The sequence below is a fragment of the Chiloscyllium plagiosum genome, unplaced genomic scaffold, assembly GCF_037043375.1.
Source record: "Chiloscyllium plagiosum isolate Xiang-an unplaced genomic scaffold, Cpla_swu_hap1 HiC_scaffold_39, whole genome shotgun sequence".
Taxonomy (NCBI): domain Eukaryota; kingdom Metazoa; phylum Chordata; class Chondrichthyes; order Orectolobiformes; family Hemiscylliidae; genus Chiloscyllium; species Chiloscyllium plagiosum.
The window spans coordinates 2,645,875-2,670,908 of NW_028270177.1; the positions used below are offsets into that span (position 1 = coordinate 2,645,875).

At 41.0% G+C, this 25,034-nt stretch overlaps 1 protein-coding gene across 3 annotated transcripts in view; it reads right to left on the reverse strand.

Annotated features, from left to right (window-relative positions):
* megf11 (multiple EGF-like-domains 11) overlaps positions 1-25,034 on the reverse strand; it is a 485,761-nt gene that overhangs the window by 372,149 nt on the left and 88,578 nt on the right. For all 3 annotated transcript variants that reach the window (XM_087981455.1, XM_087981454.1, XM_087981453.1), the window contains exons 2-5: positions 18,614-18,725; positions 13,285-13,407; positions 7,319-7,420; positions 6,211-6,311 (exon numbers count right to left, since the gene is read on the reverse strand). In XM_087981455.1, the coding sequence (XP_087837581.1) occupies positions 6,211-6,311; positions 7,319-7,420; positions 13,285-13,397 (316 nt within the window). In that variant the 5' untranslated portion in view covers positions 13,398-13,407; positions 18,614-18,725. The remainder of the gene's footprint in view (positions 1-6,210; positions 6,312-7,318; positions 7,421-13,284; positions 13,408-18,613; positions 18,726-25,034) is intronic.

The window sequence follows — 25,034 nt, forward strand, 5'->3', positions numbered from 1 at the left end:
TAGAACAAACAGCCCTACGAACCATCAAACCAAAAATCTGGATCCGCTATGTAGATGACACCTTTGTCATCACAAAACGAAACAAGATAGAAGAGACATTTAACATCATCAACAACACCCTCACAGACATAAAGTTCACCAAAGAGGAAGAAACTGACAACAAACTCGCATTCCTGGACGTCACAGTAGAAAGAAAGGACAACGGAGAACTACAAACCTGCGTATACAGAAAACCGACAAACACTGACCAAATACTCAACCACACCAGCAACCATCCCAACGAACCACCACACACTGCAGCACAGACGAACTTCAGAAAACAGAGGAAAACCACCTATACAACGTATTCAAGAAGAACGGATACTCAAAAAATACAGTCCGCAGATTCCTCAGGAACAAACCACGACAAGCAGACCAAACACATCCAGAAACCCTAACCACCTTACCATACATCAAAGTCGTCTCAGAAATGACAGCCAGACTACTGAGACCCCTCAGAATCCTAGTAGCACACAAACCCACCAACACACTCAAACAAAAACTAACAAACTTAAATGACCCAGTACAACCCATGGACAAAACCCATGTCATCTACAAAATTCCATGCAAGGACTGCCACAAACACTACGTAGGACAAACAGGAAGAAAGTTAGCCACCAGGATACACGAACCAGCTAGCCACAAAAAGACACGACCCTCTCTCCCTCGTAGCCCTACACACGGATGAAAAAAAACCACCATTTCGACTGGGCCAACACATCTATCCTGGGACAGGCTAAACAAAGACATGCCAGAGAATTCCTAGAGGCCTTGCACTCCAACCACAACGCCATAAACAAACACAGATCTAGATACCATCTATCAACCCCTCGGAAAATGAACAGGAAATGACATCACCACAAACCCGGCATGGTGACACAGTGGTTAGCACTGTTGCCTCACAGTGCCAGAGACCCGGGTTCAATTCCCGCCTCAGGCGACTGACTGTGTCGAGTTTGCACGTTCTCCCAGTGTCTGCGTGGGTTTCCTCCGGGTGCTCCGGTTTCCTCCCACAGTCCAAAGATGTGCAGGTCAGGTGAATTGGCCATACTAAATTGCCCGTAGTGTTAGGTAAGGGGTAAATGTAGGGGTATGGGTGGGTTGCGCTTTGGCGGGTCAGTGTGGACTTGTTGGGCCGAAGGGCCTGTTTCCACATTGTAATGTAATCTAATCTAAACCCCAGGAACCCCATCCAGGACAAACATATAAGTAGAAAGCAGGAGACAAAATCTTCGCTTCACCTGGAGGTTGCCACTGATGTTACCTAGCCAGGTAATGAAACGCCTGGATATCAAACCTACAGCTCAGCGAGCAAACCTACACCCTAAGTACTCCAAATGTATCCTTAGCAAAGTCTTATACAGCTGTAACATGATGTCCCAACACATGTACTCAATGCTTTGACTGATGAAGGCAAGCATGCCAAATGACATTTTCACCACCCTATCTACCTGTGACATCAACAATCCTCTACCATCACCCTCTATCTTCTACCGTCAAGCCAATTTTATATCCAATTAGCTAGATCTCCCTGGATCCCATGTGATCTAACCTTATTAGGGTGGACATGTTGCTATACAGGGCGAAAGAGGGTACTGCAGCTGCTAGAGATTAGAGTCAAGGTTAGAGTAGTGCTGGAAAAGCACAGCAGGTCAGGCAGCCTCCAAGGAGCAGGAAAATCAACGCTTCGGGCAAAAGCTCTTTATCAAGAATGAGGCTGGGAGCCTTAGTGGTGGAGAGATAAATCGCCTGCTCCTCGGATGCTGCCATGTTGCTATATAGCACCATCAATATCACACCTACAGCAATTTCCCAGCAACCTACAAGGCAAACAAACTGCTTGTGCTTTACCCAAATGGTCATGTCTCAAAGTCCTCAGGAAGTAGTTCTCAGGCAAGGGAGGCTGCTGTCAGTTAGTGAAGTCTGGTACAGTAAATCAAAGGTATTACCCAATCTCAATCCAGGGGCTTGGACATGGTCACTCAGTCGCTTGGGCAGTCACAGTCAGGGGGTCTGTTTCGCTACAGTCTGAGATATGGGCTGCAATCAATGCTGCAGGTCCAGTGCACACAGCCAGGACATTCATAGTAAGTTAGTTAGTCAGGGAGCTGCACACGGGACAGTCGGATGTTTGATCAGTTATCAGTTGGGTTGTCGGTAATCAGTCTGTCAAGGTCGGTCAGGATGGTAGATTATGGTCAGTCATGGGTGTCAGTGGGATGAAAGTACTATAAGGGAGCACTGCGTGTTAAGCATTGGTGAACTTAGTGCTAGGGATTGGGGGCAGTAACCTGGATTGCAGAAGAGATAAGGATGGTAAGGGGGAATGTTGAACTAACAAGTGTGGAGACAATAGGGTATGGGAGAATGCAAGGTAGTATGGGATGGGTAGTATGGGCCAAGTATTTGTGGAAGACCAGTAGTGATGAGCTGGTCAGAGAGTGCAACAAAGAAAGGGACAATGAGGTTTGAAGGGAGGGTTCTTTAATTAATGAGCCTGTGTCTCATTTTGCCAAATGTGACCTGTATTTCCTGCCATATGTAATCAATTCCTAAATGTGAAATATAAATGGCAATATAAAGGCATAACTGGCTAAAGTGAACACAGAAACCATGTTAAAAGATAGGACAGTAGAGTTGCAGTGGCAGACTTTTAATATTTAATAACTCTCCAAGGCTTTTCCCTATGAGAGAAAAAAAAGTTTTGAGAAGAGTGCATCATCTGTGGCTTAATAAGTTAGTTATAGACAGAAACAAATTGACAGGAACACTGCACAATTTTGTGAAGTCTTGTGGTAGGTCAGACGATTGCAGGAAAATTTAGGACTAGTAAAGAACATGTTTTTTAAAAATGAAGAATTTAGAGTACAAGAGAAATCTATTGAGTAATATAAAAACAAATGGTAAGAGTATCTACAAGTTTTTAAAATAGGAAAGGAATAACCAATGGTACTAGTCATCCCTTACAGAGAGAGTGGTGAATTCATAATGGAAAGGCAGGAAATGATGGATGTTTTGAACAGGTCATTTGTATTCGTCTTCACTGTAGAAGACTTACACACCTTCCCAAAGACTTCTGAAAATAAAAAAGATTAAAAGGAGGGAGGACTTTAATACAATCACCATAACAAGGGAAAAAGTGTTGGGAAAAGTTTGACAAGCATCCAGGACAAAAAGGCATATACTGTAGAGTGTAAAAGTAAGGGGCTGAAGAATTTGGAGATGGTAAGGAGTGCAAATGCTGGAAGTCAGAGTCGATAAAATGTGAAGCTGGAAGAACACAGCAGATCAGACAGCATCGGAGGAGCAGGAAAGTTGATGTTTTGGATCAGGACTCTTCATCAGTCTGAAGAATTTATTGAGGTGTTGGTTATAAATTTCCAAACTTCTTGAGACTTGAGCATTTTAGTGAATTGAAAAGTAGATATGAAAACTATCAAAGAAAATGACAAGCAGAAAGCAGGAAACTATAGACTAGTTAGCCTATCATAGGGAAATTGCTAGAATCCATTCTTAAGCAGGTTTCAGCTGGATATCTAGAAATTATGTTCAGATCACACAAAGTAAATATTGCTTTCAACTGTAAAATGAATTCATATCAACACAGGAAGAGATTAAGAAAAAAGTTAGAGTCATAGGGTCTGGACTGACCAGCCACCCCAATCTGACCTAGTCCCATTTGCCAGCATTTGGCCCATATTTCAAACCCCTCCTATTCACATACCCATCAAGATGTGGTTTAAATGTTATAATTGTACCGACCTCCACCAGTTCTTCTGGCAGCTTGTTCCGTCCATGCACCACTCTTTGCGTGAAAATGTTACCCCTCAGGTCTCTTAAATCTAAACTCTCTCACCTTAAACCTATGCCCTCTAGTTTTGGACTTCCCCACCTATGAAAAAAGACCTTGGCTATTCATCTTATCCATACTCTTCATGATTTTATAAACCTTGATAATATCAACTCTCAGCCTCCAAAGCTCCAAGGAAAAAAGTTCCAGCTTGTTCAGCTGCTCCCTATAGCTCAAACCCTCCAGACACTGCAACATCATTGTAAATTCTTTCTGCACCCTTTCAAGTTTAACAACATCCTATAGAAGGAAGACCCAGAATTGTACACAGTATACCAGAAGGGACCTCCCAAATGTCCTGTACAGCTGCAACGTGACATCCACAATCCTATATTCAATACACTGATCAATAAAGACAAGCATGCCAAACGCCTTCTTCACAACCCTATCTACCGGTGACTCCACTTTCTAGGACCTATGCACCTGCACCCTAGGTCTCTTTGTTCGGCAACCACTCCTCAGGGCGCTACCATTAGGCCGTACAAAAATGCAACACCTCACATTTATCCAAAATAAACTCCATCTACCTCTCTTCGACCCACTCATTCATCTGGTCAAGGTCCCATTGTATTCTGAGATAACTTTCTTCACTATACCACCAATTTTGGTGTCATCAGCAAGCTTTCAACCATACCTCCTATGTTCACATCCAAATCATTTATGTAAATGATCAAAATCAGTGGACCCAGCACTGATCCTTGGGGTACACCATTGGTCACAGACCATAGGCTGTAAAACAGCATCTCAGCACCACCCTATGTCGCCTACCTTCAAGACAATTACATATCTAACTGGCTAGCTCCCCATGGATTCTAACCAGTCTACAATGCAGAATCTTGTCGAATACTTTACTTAAGTCCACATAGTCAACATCTATGGCTCTACCTTCATCAATTTTCTTTGTCACCTCTTCAAAAAACTCAATCAAGTTAATGAGACTTCCCATGCAAAAAACCATGTTGACTATCTGTAACCAGTCCTTGCTTTTCCAAATGCTTGTAAATCCTGTCCCTCTGGATTCCCTCCAACTTACTCACTGCTGACATAAAGCTGACCGGTCTATAATCCCCTGGCATTTCCTTACTCCTCACTCACCTGGGATACCCCACTGCCTTTCTACCATCTGCATTTGCCATAACAGCTGTGTCATCAACTTTCAGCTTATTAACCATTCCTCTCTTTCTATCATTCCATGAGTCGACAGCTTACAGTAGCATAGAAATAGTCAGGATGGAGGGCTTCCTGACATTTGACTTATTAGCTTCTACAAGGAGAGAATCCTGGCCCTCCAGAAGGAATTGCTGAGTCATCAATGTCCTGCCAACCCGGTAAGTACCATTCTTCATCCCACTGCAAGTTTCACAGTAACCAGATGTCAGTCTTATTAATTGCAAACCACTTCTAAGCATTTGCTTTGACATTTTCTCTATTTTGCCTTACACAGTTACTGCCAGCATATCCACAACCACCATTGAGAAATAGTTGGTTCCCCCAGATGCCACCTTTTCAACCTCTAAGGATGAGAGCACAGAAGCATCAGAAAGGCCTCCTCCACTTTCCATCAGCTGAAATATTGACACCTCAGTGGGAATGTTAGCACTAGAAGGCATAGGAGCAGAATTTGCTGAGTACCTCATTGTGACTGTTCCACAATGGAGAAACATTCTAGGCCGCTGACACTTGGAAGTCTGCTGGAGATCATGTACATGCCCATCCCCAGGAAGGGGAAGACCCTTTGGTCAGCAATCAGGAACCTCATTAGAATGTACAGGGAGAAACCAGAGCAACAGATAACTATATGGGATTCAGTAACCCTTACTGCCCATAAGCTACAGTAGTGAGTCAAGCCATCATCTGCATGCCTCCATGGACAGGTTAGAAGTGATCATGGCAATTCAAGTCCACCCACACACAACTGCACTCCATCACACACACTTGCACTCTACCACTTCGACATTGATCCAGTTGGAGGAAGACACACAGAAGCTGCTCACCTCTCAGGGAATTCATTTTTTTAACCATGAAGTAAACTGACAGGTTAATATATTCCTAAAGCTATATTTACCTGAAACCTGACATTAAATGCTATGCCCTAAATGTTTGTTTCCCTTCATTTAACACATAGCATCATAAGGCTGCAGGGAAGCAAGTATTTATAAAATTGTCAATTTTTGAATATTTTCATGTGGTTAGAATCTTGGGCAACAATTATTTTATCTAAATGTATTTAGGTGACACCTACAGGACTTCTGCAGTTTAGTCAAAAATTGTTGGAGATGTTATAAATAGTCTAGCAGTCTTAACTGAAGAACAACACTTACGGATACAGTAATCATCACTTTCGTAGTATCCAGGGCAGCACTGTGATCTTCTTCTATACATTGTTCTTAGACCTCGACGATAAGCTGTTTTGTAACTGATTCTATAATAAAACAATTATTTGTGAAATTGCTGGTGTCTTCCCTTTATGTAATTGAAAATTAAAATAGTTTTATCCAACAAACATTTTAGAAAATTCATAATCCAGCAAATGCCATTTTAAAATTCTAATGATAATGAAAGTAAATGGGAAATATGCAAAACTCTTGTGGTGAAATCTGCAGAAATGGCAATATCAACAGAACAGCTTTGTCACATATGGAAGTTTAAAAGAATTCAGTTAATTTATTATTGAAGCAAAATAGTCTGGAACTACCAAATCTGCAGACTGAAGTTACTGCTACAATTAGTCAACAACTTTATACAAACACAGACTGCAGGCTAGATACGTGACTATCTTTAAATTTCCAACAATTCCAGATGATTTCTTTGCTTACAACAAGACAGTAAACAATTAATGGAAATAGAACTGAACTTGAGTTGGGTCTAGAAATTACAATGAAAGCACTTTCACTGGTAACACATTCTAATCACTGACATTAACGTATACGTTGAGATTTTCCATCAGAGAGTTACTGTAAAACAAATTAATAACCAGACAATAATATTGTGTTTATTCTTGGTTAGAAGAATGGAAGCTTGCAAAAAAAAACTATTATTTAAGGAATAATTTTATCAAGAGCTATAGGTAACATAGTTAAAAATCACAACACCAGGTTATAGTCCAACAGGTTTAACTGGAAGCACTAGCAATTAAACCTGTTGGACTACAATCTGGTGTTGTGTGATTTTTAACTTTGTACACCCCAGTCCAACACCGGTATCTCCAAATTATAGGTAACATAGCAGCAATGTTCTTTTGATTAATAAAGTTATTTGAACTATATGATAAAGTTATCACCTTGGCCTTTTTGCAATTACTATTTTTTACTCAGTGGTGAGTTTTATAGTTTTTCCTCTTTTTTGTTTAGCCACAACATCAGGAGTGACAGTGAACAGTCAAATAACACAATCTAACTGAAAGAATCTGCGCTGATTTATAAAACTAACCTGTGCCTGGTACATTTAAACCAATTAAGAATATCAGTACATCTTGTGTAGTAGACTTGGTCGAAGGGGTGGGCATAAGATTCCTGAACAGTGACTGCATAACTGAGAAAACAAAACACAAACAAGTTTTAATTGTTCTGTTCATGAGAACTAAAATGACAGAGAAAATCCAAAAATATTATTAACCACAAGGCTAGATATTGATTGACTCAAAAATTAGAAATAATGCAGCCTTGCTTACAACATCAATTTGTCAAAGAACATGCATTTCTATAGCATAGTGATTACTGCTGGTAAATAAGTCTTGAAGTGTATGACATAATTGGTTTCTAGTTTGTTTCAAAGATTATAGGAATTAATTCATATCAGAACTTTGTTCCATTTTATATAAACAACTTTAGCATATTAGTTTTTAATCAGAACTCAATGTGCAACAAAATGTTTCTAACATGAAATTAGTACTCTATTTCATCAATCCAAGTTCCTGGTGTAACTCTTGTAAATTCATATCATAACTTTTGTTTTCCAGTATTCAGTGGCTCGCTCTCAGGTTACTCGTTCTTTCCAACTTCTCTTGCCCGGCCATATTAAGACTCCATATAGTGATTCTCAGAAGCTGCAACAACTCCAATTGTGGAACAATCACCATCACAAAGTATCATATTGTGATATTATGAATAGAAGAAAAATAACCTGCTCTTTGAGTTCAAATGAACTTAGCATCCAACATGTCAGATGTTGTTTGTGGCTGTACAGGACTTGCCAAATTTACAAATATGAGTGAACCTCTCTCTCACATCTGGGCATATCTGGAAATTGCTGAAACACTCCACAATTTTTAACCCATCAAATTCAATCTTACCAAAATGTTCTTACCAAAATGTGGATATAATCCAGTTGCAAATGAACACCGAAGACCAAAGAGTCAAATTTCCTGTCAGGGATACTCACTCTACAGGTTGTTGATACATAATCTGAACAAATACCTCATGTCAGCTTTTCACCCAAATTTGTTTCTCTATAGGATTTGTGCAGTGTCTTTAAATTGATGCAGGAATGTGGCATGTGGTGTGTCTTTTAGCCCTCTTACATCACTTTCCCCTTCCTACAACTACAGGGTATCAAAGTGCAAGGATATCCAAAATGGACTTTGCACCTGTCAATCTCTTGAATAAAAGTTATATGGGGGACATTCTGGATTCTGTTTACACCCCATTTCCCAGTGCAATGAGTTTGTGTGTTTAATTGACCAGCCACATTTCATTGCATCCAGGCCTAAGCAGGCACTTCTCTTCTGAACAACAAAGACCTGCTTTAGCCCAGAATGTGCTACCCGAAAAAGTGTTGGAACTAGATATCATAGGAACTACAGTACAAAAAAAATGGTCATGTACTTAAAGTGAATTAATTTACAAGGTTTATAGTGCAATAAGACCATAAGATATAGAAGTAGTATTAGGCCATTTAGCCCATCAAGTCTGCTTCACCATTCGATCATGACTGATGTTTCACATTCCCATTATCCTACCTTTTCTCCTTAACCTGATCCCCTTATTAATCAAGAACTATCTATTTCTGTCTTAAAGACACTCAATGACTTGGCTTCCTCTTCATCTCAGTTCTAAAGGGGTTCAGAGGCTGTGCCCTGGAGTCCTAGTCTCTGCTACTAGTGGAAACATTTCTCCAAGTCTACCTTATCCAGGCCTCTCAGTATGCTAAAGTTTCGATGAAATTTCCACTCATCCTTCTAAACTCTATCAACAGAATCAGAAATAAATTTTCATCCACTCCTCATATGACAAAAGCTTTATTCCCGGGATTATACTTGTGAACCTCGTCTGCCCCTGCCCCCCAACCCCCCCACCCCCACCACGCCCCCACCCTCTAAGGACAGCACATCCTTCCTTAGATACAGGGCCCAAAACTGCTCACAATTTTCCAAACACTGCCCAGAATTTTACATCGTTTCAGCAGTGCATCTTTGCACTTGTATTCTAGTCCTCTCAAAATGAATACCAACATTACACTTGCCGCCTTAAGTGCCAAGTGAGCCTGCATGTTGACCATACAAGAGTCCTGAACTAGTTCTCCTAAGTCTCTTTGTGCTGCAGATTTCTGAAGCCTTCCCTTATTTAGACAATAATATATGTCTCTGTTCCTCTGACCAAAGTGCAAAACCTCACACTCTCCCACACTGTATTCCAGCAGCAACTTCTTTGTCCACTCTCCTAGCTATCAAAATCCTTCTGCAGGCTACCTACTTCCTCAACACTACATGTCCTTCCACCTATCTTTGTGTAATCCTAAAATCTAAGAACAGTGTCCTTAGTCCTTCACCCAAATCTTTAATGTATAGCGTGAAGTTGTGGTACCTGTGGGGCTCCACTAGTCACTGGCTGCCATCCTGAAAAAGACACCTTTATTCCCATTTTCTGTCTTCAACTAGTCAGCCAATCCTCTAAACTTGCTGTAAACACCTTGGCTTCTCTCGTTTAGCAGCCTCCTGTGTGTCACCTTGTCAATTCCAAATAGATGACATTTAATGGCTCTCCTTTGGTTAATTTGTTTTTACCTCCTCAAAGAATTCTAAAAAATTTGTAAGGCATGGTCTCCCTTTGACAAAGCTGAGCTGACTCACCCTACTTTACAACGCACTTCCAAGTACTCCGCAATCTCATTCTTAATAATGGTCTCTAAGATCTTACCAATGAATGAGGTCAGGCTAACTGGCCTATAATTTCCTATCTTCTGCCTCACTCTCTTTTAACAGGAGTGTTACATTACAGTATGACAAGAAAATTATGGTCAGGTCTAAATTAGACAATTCTATCAAGGAGTCAGTTGAGACAACAGGCCAAATGGCCCTCTTTCTATTTCACAGTTTTATGGGTTTGCTCAGCAAATGGTCAGGCAATGCCAGGATAGCAAAAATCTGACCCTTGATCTGAAGCATCTGCTCATTCATCAGGAATACTAACATTTAAATCCATAAATTGCTTTGTGAGAAAAATGCTTAGTCTTTGGATGTTTGGTTGAGATGAAGAATTATGGATGCAAACCTACATTTACCATGCTGTGACACAGCATATTTCAACCAGTGTATTGCAGTCACTATTTTTACAAGTCATTTGATTCCTGAGGATAAAATCCCTATTTTAATATATTGAAAATACTATTATGTGATTACAAATTAATGGCTGAATCAGATATTTCTTTGAAGAAATTACACACATTGTCCTAACTGTTTAATAATCAACATATAATCCTAAAGGGCAATAAAGGTCATTTGCTCAAGCTCCTATCGCAATGTGATTTATTAATGTCTACATAACAAAGTCATCATGTGATGTACAGCAAATCAATAATAGAGTTTAATCTGGCTTTTCTCTTGATTACAATGTTGTGCTCATACCAATTCATTCAATCAATAGTGTGTGTGTGTATGCTTTTGGTTTGCTAATGCTCCTTTAAAGAAAATTGTAGGAGGTCTTAGTTTCTTGATTAACCTGAAGAATCACTGCTCTTATGAATTTCTCTTTTCGTTTTATATTTTATTTTAATTTAAAACTTTCAAATAGAGAGGAAAATGAACTTAAACTTTTCTCTTGGAAAAAATAATTTTGTAACAATATGCATCTTGTAGATTAAATTAGATTAGATTCCCTACACTGTAGAAACAGGCCCTTCGGCCCAACTAGTCCACATCGACCCTCCAAACAGTAACCCACCCAGACCCATTTCCCTCTCACTAAATGCACCTAACACTATGGGCAATTTAGCATGGCCAATTCACCTAACCTGCACATCTTTGGACTGTGAGAGGAAACCGGAGCACCCTGAGGAAACCCACGCAGACACGGGAAGAATGTGCAAACTCCACACAGCTATCACCCGAGGCTGTAATCGAACCTGGGACCCTGGTGCTATGAGGCAGCAGTGCTAAACACTGAGCCACCGTGTCGCCCCTAATACCTTGCATATTATTAACTGAGTAGAGCTTAAACAACTCTTTTTCCACTTTATTTACAAGTACTCTTTATAGTCACAAAGTCAGAATACAGTTTTAATTTGATTAAGATTTCAAATTTATCTCAGACAGAAAAGATTTCAGGATGTCCTAACAATAATGTAATTACATTAGTAATAAAAAAACTTGATTAGGTTCATGTTTACTTTGCTTCGAATCTAACAATCACTTCCAGAAGGAACAACAAACACAATCTTACATTTATACCAATTAGAAGCAACAAAAAAGATTATTTCCATTGTTTACAGCTTCCTCTCGCCCAACAATATAGAATAAAATATAAGTGAAACATCTCACTGTTGAATTGCTTTGTTTTTAATTTTTTTTAATGTTCACATATAAAATCAACATATTACAAGTTTTACAATTCTTATAGAGTCATGGAGTCATACAGCACGGAAACAGATCCTTCGGTCCAACTAGTCCATGCTGAACATAATCCCAAACTGATCTAATCCTACCTGCCTGCTCCTGATCCATATCCCTTCAAACCTTTCCTGTTCTTGGATCTATCCAAACATCTTTGCAATTGTAATTGTACCCACATCCACCACTTCCTCAGGAAGTTCACTCCACACAAGAACCACCCTCTGTGTAAAACATTTGCTGCTCATGTCTTTTTAAAATCTTTCTCCCCTCAACTTGAAAATGGTTCATTCTACAAAATGTACAGTCTCCAGTTTGCAGAGTATTACCTTTCTACTCACATCAACCTTCAAAGTATTCCTTTTTAAGCATGAATTATAGTTGCATCAAAAATCCTACACCTTTAGTAATTAATTCATTTAGTAATCCTTCAGTTAAGTTCGATATATTGTTAACTTTAAAGCAGACTTGGCCTCTCGTGAAATAACTTAGGATTTGTTTCTACAATGAACGAAAAAAGTAAGATAAGAGGAGCACATGCTCTTTGTATGGGCTGTAGTAGTGTAATTCCTAGCTAGCGAAGTTGCCAGCGCTCAGAGATATCAGCTACTGCCCTATAACTGAAGCAATGTTTTGCCAAAAAAGCAACATATGGCTCATCTGGTACCTGAAGTAAGGAATGGCGAGAGAAAGTGATGGAAGTTATTGTCACACTTGCTGCTGAGGAAAACAAATTAAAATGACCAAATATGGGCACAATACATGCCTGTTTTCCAAACGCTCAAGGGAGGAGAAAGACATAATATGTTAGGCTCCTTGCTAAATGTAGATGTGTTAGAAACAAAAAAAAAACTGCAGATGCTGAAATCCAAAGTAGACAGGCAAGAGTTTGGAAGAACACAGCCAGCCAGGCAGCATCAGGAGATGGAGAAGTCAATATTTCGGCTGTAACCCTGAAGGTGGTTTAAGTTTACAGTGATAAGCTAGCAACCAAACGTATCTTGACATACTGTAGAAATATGAAACAAAGTAAAGATAATCCTTACTTAAAGTATGAATTGTGCCTTATTTTATTTCCCAGGCATAAGCAATTGTAGAATTTTAATGTCAAATAATTTTCATTAGAAATTAGCTATTTTCTATAATTGTTTAATCTGCTGCCAACTTTCTTGTCCCCTTTCAGTTTCCTTAAAAGATAACAACATGTTGTTGGGGGTGGTGTGTCAAATTTGCCAACTTCCAAATAATAATAACATATTATATGGGGTACTGTCTTTGATGTGGCAATTTTACGCTGAAGTATTTAGAAATATGTATGTACTAAATTATAAAGCTTTTCATTATCGAATTGGGATCAAAATTAAAAAATGGTCGCCCATATCCCAAGAAATGAATAAAAATAAATGATCAAGTTGAACTCCTTCCTTTGAAAGACAGTACACAATTTTAATTTTGAAATTTCTACAAACAAATATACCAATTAAAGTATTCAAATTTTTTGTGAACATCAAAGCAAATTAACACACCACACAAAATATGTGAGTGAAAAGAAAACTTCAAATATTGAGTTTACCTTTCCCAATGGCTGCACACATTGGGATCATCAGGATTCAGACACCAGGCTGCTCGTGTTAGGTAGCAAATCATGATCACACTCAAGCACCAACTGAATGAAGCACAAACCATTCTTTCAGATCTAAAGAAAACAAAACATTACAAATTTTATGTAATTTTTCCAACAGGACCAGTAGTCTGTGCACTTCACCAGAGAATTTCCCTCTTTGTGGAAGTCCACCTAGTTTCCATTCAGAACTTGTGGGGTGCGTAGGTTAGGTTATTTTATATTAGGATTAATCCTCGGCACAGCATCGTGGGCTGAAGGGTCTGTTCCGTGCTGTACTTTTCTATGTTCTATGTTACTTATGCTTGAATAAGGTGGGATCAGGAATTTGGCTTATGAAGATGCGAGTGTTCAAACAAACATCCTATTTTACAACATTAACGCTTAGAAGCAGTGTTCTGTATTATGTTGTTATGACAATAAATCAGAATCCCAAAACATTTATTGACATTTACTTTAAATTCCAAAATGTGTTGTTTTAAAAGAATAACTGTAGATGTAAATTCAATAACTGAGGGGGAAAGTTCTGGTAAAGTCGATGAAATATCATGCGTGTAAATTATCAGGAAAAACTTCAAAGTAGGAAACTTCCTTTCAAAATTACTTTAGGAATCAGCTTCCACCAGCTGAACTCAGAAGGAAAGCATTTCTCAACACACCTCCTCTGAATCTTCAATATTTTTGAATTCTTGACTCCTAGTTATTCACCCACACTGTACAGAAAATATTTGTCCCTATTTATTCCATTAAGACATCTCAAACCGCTCAACTCTTAACCTTCTCTGGTCCAAGGAAAACAGAACAAACTTTCCAACCTCTCCACACTACTGAAGTCCCAGATGACATCCTGGTAACTATCTTCCTTTATTTTCTATTAAATTTTCCTTTCCCTTTAAATTTTTCTTTCAATCATTCTTGCCCAGAATTATCAATCTCTTTGGGAGGAATGTTATGGGGTCTGAGCAACTTTGGGTAATGTAAGATTTATAGTGGAATCAAATGAGAATTCCAGCAAGGCCAATTTTAACATCAGGAGAATCTCACTACATCTTTTCTGCTTTTCCCAAGCAGCTTGGCAAGATTCTCCTACAGCAATTAAGGGGGATTATTGCCTGTTAAAACTTGATAACCCAACTCACTCATTAATATTCAGCTTTGTATCTTACCGAGCTTGCCAAATAAGCCAGCAGTTGAGAAATCCTGACATGGAAACCAACAAAAATACCTGAAACGTTTAACTCACCACTTGCTCCAAACAACCTCTATGTTGGTCACTGGCTATCAATATTTCATAGTTCACTTCAATGGGCACCACCTACATGCACCTCACGTACACGGACACTGGTATCCAACATAACCTCTAAGAATCCACATCCCCAATCCACTTTCAGGATGCTTCAGTACTTCAATGCATGTTGGGCTCCATTGGCAACGATCACTGTAATGTTGCAGCAAGGACATTGTGTGGTCAGGGACAAACATCACCCATGGACTTGACTTGGCTGCATTTCCAGGTTCTTTCCTCGCTGTCAGAGTGGTCATTCACTTTGACCCTACCTCAATGCTTGCCCTTAGATGTTTTTTTGCTTAGCCCCCCTTCAGCCAGAGATGGCTTTTATTGGTAGAGGAATTGAGTTCCGGAGTCCTGAGGTCATGATGCAGTTGTATAAGACTCTGGTACGGCCGCATCTGGAATATTGTGTGCAGTTTTGGTCGCCATACTATAGGAAGGATGTGGAGGCATTGGAACGGGTGCAGAGGAGGTTTACCAGGATGTTGCCTGGTATGGAAGGAAAATCGTATGAGGAAAGACTGAGGCACTTGGGGCTGTTTTCACTAGAGAAAAGAAGGTTTAGGGGTGACTTGATTGAGGTGTACAAGATGATTAGGGGGTTAGATAGGGTCGACAGTATGAACCTTTTCCCGCGTATTGAGTCGGGTATTACAAGGGGGCATAGCTTTAAATTAAGGGGGGGTAGATATAGGACTGATGTTAGGGGTAGGTTCTTCACTCAGCGAGTCGTTAGTTCATGGAATGCCCTGCCAGTAACAGTGGTGGACTCTCCCTCTTTATGGGCATTTAAGAGGGCATTGGATAGGTATATGGAGGATAGTGGGTTAGTGTAGTTTAGGTGGGCTTGGATCGGCGCAACATCGAGGGCCAAAGGGCCTGTACTGCGCTGTATTCTTCTATGTTCTATGTTCTATGTTCTAGATGCCAGTCTCATATTACTACCATCTTGTCTTTAATTTTGGTAGGCAGAAAGGAAGGAAGATGGTCATCGTTATCAGCAGGCCTCAGTCAAATTAAAGGGGCAAGCCATCGATCAAGGGGACCCAATACAGAAAGTCAAGGGCAACCTTCAATAGCAGTCCTGGGGCTTGAACAGTCAGTCAACCATTCCAGGTGGTCACAGTCAGAATGGTCGTAACATAAGGGGTAAGCAGCTGAATGTCTGGCAGCACACTCTGTTTTGAATCTTTCTGCCTTTTTGGGGGTTGTTTTCTTTCTATAAATGATAGAGCCAAATATTAAGGTAAATGAAAGTGTGTAGCACAGCTGTGTGGATCACCACACTTTTGAAGCAGGTGGGGAGGTGCCCTAAGTGAGTGACTAAGCGCTGAGGGTAAGCAGGTTGAGTGCAAGTTGGGGGGTTGGGGTGGGTGACAGCAAATGAGAAAGATGTTGCATTAGTGAGAGTGGTAGAGCATCAGCTTGGTGGGAGCTGGGTACAGTAGCATTGATACAGAGTTATTGGAGAGACACTGGTGGCACTTATGCCGAGGGACTGATAAGGTCATTGACCTCCTTCCTAGAGCTGTGCATTCCTCCAGATGAGCTGAGACTAGCCTGGCTATAGTAGTCGCTGACCTGACTGGCATGGTCAGGTGTCATGGCCTCCAGAAAATGAATAAGTTGCGCCTCTGATCACCCATCTTGTCAGACCTCCAGGACCTTGCCTACAAAGGCCATCCCAAAGTGAATCACTTTACAGTTCACACATTGATATTGTTTGGCAATTTAGGTACTAAAGGAATATTAAAGAATCTTGTGTATTTAGAAATGTTTCCAATCAGAAAAATACAGAGTGTTAAAATAAGTTATAAAATCAACATCTGAAAGGCATTTATTGTACTAAAGACCATAATAAGTTGGTAACAAAAAAGGCACCTTAGCACGTTTTTTAAAACTATCACCCACTTTTCTTTATATATGCATTTGCCTTAATAACAATGTTTGGATCACATTTCAGACATTTGGCAATAACCAAAAAATAGAATGTGCATGCAACCTGCTAGAACTGATTACTTGCATCAACCAACATACTTGATGTATAGTTACTGTGGAGACATGCAAATCATCTGATAACAGTTCTCACTCTGTTTTAAGAGGATTTTCAATATGGTTTGGTTAACAAACAAACTTGGGAAAGTTGAACATTAATGAACATTAGAACTATTGCACTCATACAAAATAAAGACATTGGTAATGGGTATCAGATGGAGAGCTATTCTTTATGGCAGGGATCACTGTAAGGCTGTGAACATTGGAAGTTTTTGAGCAAGTAAGGGACAGATAGGATAACCGGACAGATGTAGCAACACCATAAAGGAGCAGAAGAGAGAAGGGCCTTGGGATACAAAGCAACATCTAGAGGACGAGCAAGAAGGATTCAGAGACATGTGGCCCTACTGAGTATGCTCTGCCATTCAATCATAGCTAATATGTTTCTCAACCCCATTCTCCTGCCTTTACCAATCAAGAACCTATCTATCTCTGTACTAAAGACACAATTAATTGTTTTCCACAGCCCCCTGTAGCTATGAGTTCTACAGATTAACTACCCTCTACTGAAGAAATTCCTCCTTATCTCAGTTCTAAAGGGTCATCCCATCACTGTGAGGCTGCGTCCTGGGGTCCTAGTCTCTCCTACTAATGGTAACATCTTCTCTGCTTCAATTCTATCCAGGCCCCTCAGTATCCTATAAGTTTTAATTAGATCCTTCTCATCCTTCTAAACTCATTAAAAGCAGATCTAGAGTCCACAACTGTTCCTCATATGACAAGCCCTTCCTCCCCAGCATCATTCTTGTACCTTTTCTGGACCCCCTCCAATGCCAGCACATCCTTCCTTAGATACGGGACCCAAAACTGCTTACAATATTCAAAATGTGGTCTGACAAATGTGGCCTCAGCAGTACATCTCTACTCTTTTACGGTAGCCCTCTTGAAAAGAATGCTAACATTGCATTTGACTTCTTAACTGCCAACTGAGCTTGCAAGTTAAGGTTAAGAGATTCATGAACTAGGTCTTCTAAGTCCCTTTGTGCTTCAGATTTCCAAAGCCTTTCTCCATTTAGATAAAAATCTGAACCTCTATTCACAACCTCACACTTTCCTACATTGTATTCCATATGCCACTTCTTTGACCACTAGCCTAGTATATCCAAATCCTCTGCAGCCTCCCCACTTCCTCAAGATGATTCATCCCTCCAGTTAAACTTGGTGTCACCTGCAAACTTAGCAACAATCCCCTCAGTTGCTTCATTCAGCTCGCTAATGCATAACAAGAGTAGTTATGGTCCCACACTGATTCCCGTGGACCTCCACTCATCACTGGCTGCCATCCTGAAAAAGACCCCTTGATCCTTACGTTCTGCCTTCTGCCAGTCGGCCAATCCTTTATCCATGACAGTACCCATGACAGTACCTGGCCCTCAACAACATGGGCTCTTATTTTATTTAGCAGTCATCTGTATGGCACTTTTTAAAGGCCATTCGGAAATGAAATAGATCATGTCCACAGGCTCTCCTTTGTCAGAGAGATAATGAAGTGGTGGATTGGGCCATAGAACAAGTGGAAAGAACAAGCATATTGCTTGGGGTGAAGGCTGTTATTCATTTTGGTACAGTACAAAAATTGGTAGTAAAACTCAACAGGTCTGGCAGCATTTGTAGGAAGAAAACATTAACGTTTTGAGTCTGGTGACTGTTCACCGGATGTTCTGATGAATAGTCATCAGACTCAAAAAACTCTGCTATCTTCCTACAGATACCACCAGACCAGCCATTCTTTCACCAGTAATTTCTGATTTTGTTTCAGATCTCCAGCATCCACAGTTATTATTGATATCACTGACATTAATAGATTATTCATCATCACAATTTTATGCAAGCAGTGCAACATTTTAGATTTATTTTTATCCAGCTTCACCTGCATCTGCTTTTTAGAATTACTGCTGTGCTTGAACATTGGTTTATCTCAGACACTTGGCTTACCTCAGACTTTGGATTTGTTACAGAGCTCCTGTTGTTTTGCTAGACATTCAGTGCATTTCAATAGATTTATACAACTGGCAAGCTTTCAAAGATAGCTTCTTTAGGAAGATCCCTAAGGTACAGCAAGAGGTCAAAATAGAAAGGGCAAAGGATTAGTGAAGGTGTCAGCGAAAAGAACTTATGCAATAACAGTATCAGCATTGCAAAAATATGCATAAGTTAATCGTAATGACCTAATCAATGTGCCATTGCCTGTGGGCTTTGGAATCCAATGCTAAAGTAGTCTGTTGCAGAATTTTATAATTGCCACAGAAAGGGAAAAGATTGTGCTCACTGAAACAAAAACAAAATGTATAAACTGGAAACATTTCCTGCTTTTTCAATGCAAAAGAACGTGCAGTCCCTGCATGGAATTTTGTACACCACATTTGTCCTGCATATGGCTGTTGGTTTATGTGCTGTCATGGATCCAAGTGGTTGGAGAAATCTGGTTGTCAGTTCAGAGACGTCTCAGCCAGACTTCTCTGACCACTTGAATTCATGTTAGCACATAAACCGGCAGATTCCACAGAATCCTCATCCACTCCTCATATGAAAAGCTTTGTTCTTGGGATCATTCTTGTAAACTAGTTCTGGAAACCTTCCTAGGCCACCTACCTTAGATATTGGGCCCAAAACTACTCACTACTCCAAATGCAGTCTGACTGGAGCCTTACACAACCTCAGTAGTACATCTCTGCTCTTGTATTCTAGACCTCTCAAAATGAATGCCAACATTGCATTTACCTTCCTAACTACCAACGGAATCTATATGTTGATCTTAAGAAAATCCTGCACTAGGGCTCGTAAGTCCCTTTGTCCTTTATATTTCCAAAACCATTCCCCATTTCAAAAATAGTCTACACTGTATTCCTCCTTCCAAAGTCGCTACCTCACCATTCCACTCCTCTCCTTCACCCCAAAACCATCCCCCACCCCTTTTATCTGCAGCTTCCCCCTATCCCCATCTTCTTTCCTGAAGAAGGGTTGTATCAGAGATGTTGACTTCTTCTCCTCCCGATGCTGCCTTGCTTGCTGTGTTCTTCCGATCTCCTGCTTGTCGACTTTGGATTCCAGCATATGCAGTTTTTTGCCTTCAAATCGGGTAAGAGTGGCAGTTTCCTTCATTAAAAGGCATGAGTGAAACTGGTTGGTTTTTCTGACAATTGGCAAAGGATTCATCACCATCATTAAACTCTTCATTCCAGATTTTTAAAAGTAAATCAAAAAAGAATCATTCACTTCACAATGGTCTTTGGCTACCTTCTGCTCCATGAGATAATGGTGTGCACCTGAGTGGTCAATTCTGTGTTAAATATTACTTGGTCTGACATGGAGGTCTCTGCACTTGCTACAATAAATATAAATGAAAATAATGCAATGTCCTTTTGATATTTCTGGATCAGGTATGTCCTGCACATTGAAAGCAGGTCAAATCCAACCCAGCCAACCACCACCCCATCAGTCTACTTTTGGATATCAATAAAAGGATTGAAGGTGTCATCAATAGTGCTATCAAGCAGCACCTAAGTCAGCAATAACCTGCTCCGTGATGCCCAGTTTGAGTTCTGCCAGGGCTATTCAGCTTCTAACCTCATTATAGCCTTGATTCAAACATGGACAACACAGCCCTTGACATCAAGGCTACATTTGACCGTGTGTGCTTTCACTCCTTTTTTTCTCTTTTTTCTTCTTCTCTTCCCTCAGCATCAGAGGCAAATACTGGCAGCAGGTGCCAGCAGCAAATTCCCAGAGTCATGAGCCCTGGAGCAGCATGTGACCTGCAAGCCCCAGAGGAGCATGAGCAAGGAGCCCTGGTATGGCGCTTGGGCTATGAGCCCAGAACACCACAAGCAGTGAACCCTGGTACAGTGCGTGGGCTGCGTGCCCCAGACCAGCATGGGGAAGCAGCCCTTGAGCAGCATTTCTGAAAGCAACTCCGGAGCATTGTGCAAGCAGTGAATTCTGGGCAGAGACTGCATGGAGAAGACGGTCCTGACACTTAGCTTGGAGAGCTGATATGGAGAGTTCTGAGGCTTGGAGCGGATGAGAGGGGGGGGGGGGGGGGGAGAAAAGGCTGTTTGACAGGGGTCGGGAGTGGGCAGCCAGACCACGTGCGGAGGCCCTGCACTGAGCCGCTACATTGTAATGTCAATTTGAAGTTTGCTACATTACTGTAACGTCAACACTTGAATGATGACGTATTTTTAACTTATTTTTCAACTCTCAGTAATACAACCAGATCAGAGGCTAGGATACTGTGGCAAGTAACTCACCTCCTGACTCACAAAACCTGACCATCATCTACAAGACACAAGTCAGGAGTTTGATGGGATAATTCCCACTTGCCTGGATATGCGCAGCTCCCACAGCACTCATGAAGCTTCAATATTATTCCGCACAAAGCAGCCCATTCAATTGGTACCACATCCACAAACATTGACGCCCTCCACCATGGACACTCAGCAGCATCAGCAATGTTTACTAACTACAATATGAACTTCAGAAATTCACCTAAGATTCTCAGACAGCACCTTCGAAATCATGAGCATTTACATCTAGAAATACAGTGGCAGCAGATACATAGGATACATAAGTTCACCAGCAAGCCAATCACCATTCTGACTTGGAACTATATTGCTGTTCCTTCACTGTCGCTGGGTCAAAATCCCAGAATTCCCTCCTTATTTGGCATTATGGGTCAAACCACAGTACATTGGCTGCAAAAGCTTAAAAGACATCTCACTCCCATCTACTCAAGGGCAACTAGGGACAGGAAATAAATACCGGCTAGCCAACGATGCTCATATCCAACATGGTTATTTCACCTGAAAGAAGTAGTGCTCCAAAAGCTTGTAATTTCAAATAAACGTGTTGGACTATAACCTGGAGTCATGTGACTTCTGATTACATGGATTGTAATACTTAAGGTGGCAGCTCATCACCATCCTTTGAGGACTATTAGGGACAAACAACAAAACACTGATCTCGCCACTGAAGCCCATATCTCCAAAATAAAAACAATTAAAATGAGCTGAGAAGTTGCACAATTTGCTAACCTCTTTCTTTCACTCCCACTTCTCCAGCTAAGCAATTTTTATTCCTCACATCTCAATGCCCTCAATTAGTCAACTCAAAAGTTCATGGTCATTGGCAGGAATCTCCCAATATATGCATCAATGGACATTCATCTTCACATCTCAATTGCAGATACCCTTGTAGTAGAGGTAAAAGCAACCAGCAAGACGTGATCTAATGGTTAGTTCACATACAAGAAATCTTTGGGTAAATGGCCATCATTCATCCAACTGATATGGTTAAGCTAATGCAGATGCCATTGGATCAATATCGAGTGCACACTGATAGAATTAGTTTGCTCCAGGATTTCTGAAGTGACGAATTCACTTGCCAAGTATGCATATGAGAAAGTAAACTTGAAAAATGTTCAGCCTTCTTTCCTTGGATCTTAGGTTCGCATAAGGTGGTTGCTTGGCACATGGGTCACAGATCTTCTCTCATCTTCATTCCAAGACAGTTTGTCTTTTTTTAAATTCACTCATGGGACCTGGACACCACTGATTAGGCCAGCATTTATTGTAAAGGTGGTGGTGAGCTGCCTTCTTGAACCATACACTGTAGGTAGACCCACAGTGCCATTAGGGAGGGAATTCCAGAATTTTGTCCAAGTAACACTGAACAAATGGTGATATATTTCTACTCAGAAGCGAAGGCTACACTAGGCAAGTGGCATTCTGTTCAGATCCCAGGCTCTGGAGGGGAAAATCCTAAAAATTCAAAACTGTGAGCTCACCAAGAATAAAGCATATTTAATTTCTTAACATAAGACTGGATGTAGGATATGACACTTATATCTGTTGTTTGAAGAGAAAGGGAACAAAATAAAGATAGGGACCACCTTAACAGCCACTAACAGGGGAAAGTATCGCCATTTTTACATCGTCTTGCCAACCTGCAGCTCCAGACCCACAGAAATGTGGTTGATTAAGCTACAAGATATAGGAGCAGAATTAGACCATTTAGCCCAGCAAATCTGCTCTGCCAATCAATCATGGCTAATATGTTTCACAACCCCATTAACCCACCTTCTCCCTGCAACCCTTGATCCCTTTGCTAATCAGGAACCTATCTATTTCTGTCATAAGGCACTCAATGACTTGGCTTCAACAGCCTTCTATAGATCAGATAGGCAATAAGATCCAGAATCACCACACTCTGGCTGAAGAAATTTCTCCTCATCTCAGTACTAAAGGGTAATCTCTTCACTCTGAAACTGTGCCCTTGGGTCTTAGTCTCTCCTAGTAGTGGAAACAGCTCCACATCTAGTCTATCCAGGTGTTTCAATAAGTTTCAGATCTAAGTTTCAATCAGATTCATTCCTCATCCCTCTAAACTCCACTGAGTATAGACCCAGACTCCTCCACTGCTCCTCATAAGACAAATCCTTAGAACATAGAACATAGAAGAATACAGCGCAGTACAGGCCCTTTGGCCCTCGATGTTGCGCCGATCCAAGCCCACCTAACCTATACTAACCCACTATCCTCCATATACCTATCCAATGCCCGCTTAAATGCCCATAAAGAGGGAGAGTCCACCACTGCTACTGGCAGGGCATTCCATGAACTTACGACTCGCTGAGTGAAGAACCTACCCCTAACATCAGTCCTATATCTACCCCCCCTTAATTTAAAGCTATGCCCCCTTGTAATACCCGACTCCATACGCGGGAAAAGGTTCACACTGTCAACCCTATCTAACCCCCTAATCATCTTGTACACCTCAATCAAGTCACCTCTAAACCTTCTTTTCTCTAGTGAAAACAGCCCCAAGTGTCTCAGTCTTTTCTCATACGATCTTCCTTCCATACCAGGCAACATCCTGGTAAACCTCCTCTGCACCCGTTCCAGTGCCTCCACATCCTTCCTATAGTATGGCGACCAAAACTGCACACAATATTCCAGATGCGGCCGCACCAGAGTCTTATACAACTGCATCATGACCTCAGGACTCCGGAACTCAATTCCTCTACCAATAAAAGCCAGTACGCCATATGCCTTCCTCACCGCACTATTTACCTGGGTGGCAACTTTCAGAGATCTGTGTACATGGACACCAAGATCCCTCTGCTCATCCACACTACCAAGTATCCGACCATTAGCCCAGTACCCCATCTTTTTGTTATTCTTCCCAAAGTGAATCACCTCACACTTAGCTACATTGAATTCCATTTGCCACCTTTCTGCCCAGCTCTGCAGCTTCTCTATATCCTGCTGTAACCTGCCACATCCTTCCTCACTTCAACAACTCCTCCGACTTTCGTATCATCCGCAAACTTGCTCACCCAACCTTCTAACCCCTCTTCCAGGTCATTTATAAAAATGACAAACAGCAATGGTCCCAAAACAGATCCTTGCGGAACACCGCTAGTGACGGCACTCCATGAAGACACTTTGCCATCAACTACTACCCTCTGTCTTCTTCCATCCAGCCAATTCCTAATCCAAACCTCCAACTCACCCTCAATGCCATATCTCCGTATTTTCTGCAGTAGCCTACCATGGGGAACCTTATCAAACGCCTTACTAAAATCCTTATATACCACATCTACCGCTTTCCCCTCATCAACCTCCTTCGTCACCTTTTCAAAGAATTCAATAAGGTTTGTGAGGCACGACCTGCCCTTCACAAAACCATGCTGACTATCCTTGATCACATTATTCCTATCCAGATGTGCATAAATCCTATCCCTTACAATTCTCTCTAAGACTTTGCCCACAACAGAAGTGAGACTCACCGGCCTATAGTTACTAGGGTTATCCCTACTCCCCTTTTTGAACAAGGGAACCACATTTGCTATCCTCCAGTCTTCTGGCACTACTCCTGTAGACAAAGAGGACATAAAAATCAAGGCCAATGGCTCTGCAATCTCCTCCCTTGCTTCCCAGAGAATCCTAGGATAAATGCCATCAGGCCCAGGGGACTTATCTATTTTCACCTTTTCCAGGATTTCCAAAACCTCTTCTCTACCTACCTCAAAGCCATCCATTCTACTTATTTGTGTCTCAGTATTCACATCGACGACAATGCCCTGTTCCTGAGTAAATACTGAAGAAAAGTATTCATTCAGTGTCTCCCCAATCTCTTCCGCCTCCACACGCAACTTCCCACTACTATCCTTGACTGGACCTATTCCTACCCTAGTCATTCTTTTATTCCTAACATACCTATAGAAAGCCTTAGGGTTTTCCCTAATCCTACCGACTAGGGACCTTTCATGTCCCCTCCTTGCTGCTCTTAGCTCTCTCTTCAGGTCCTTCCTGGCTACCCTATAACTCTCAATCGCCCCAATTGAACCTTCACG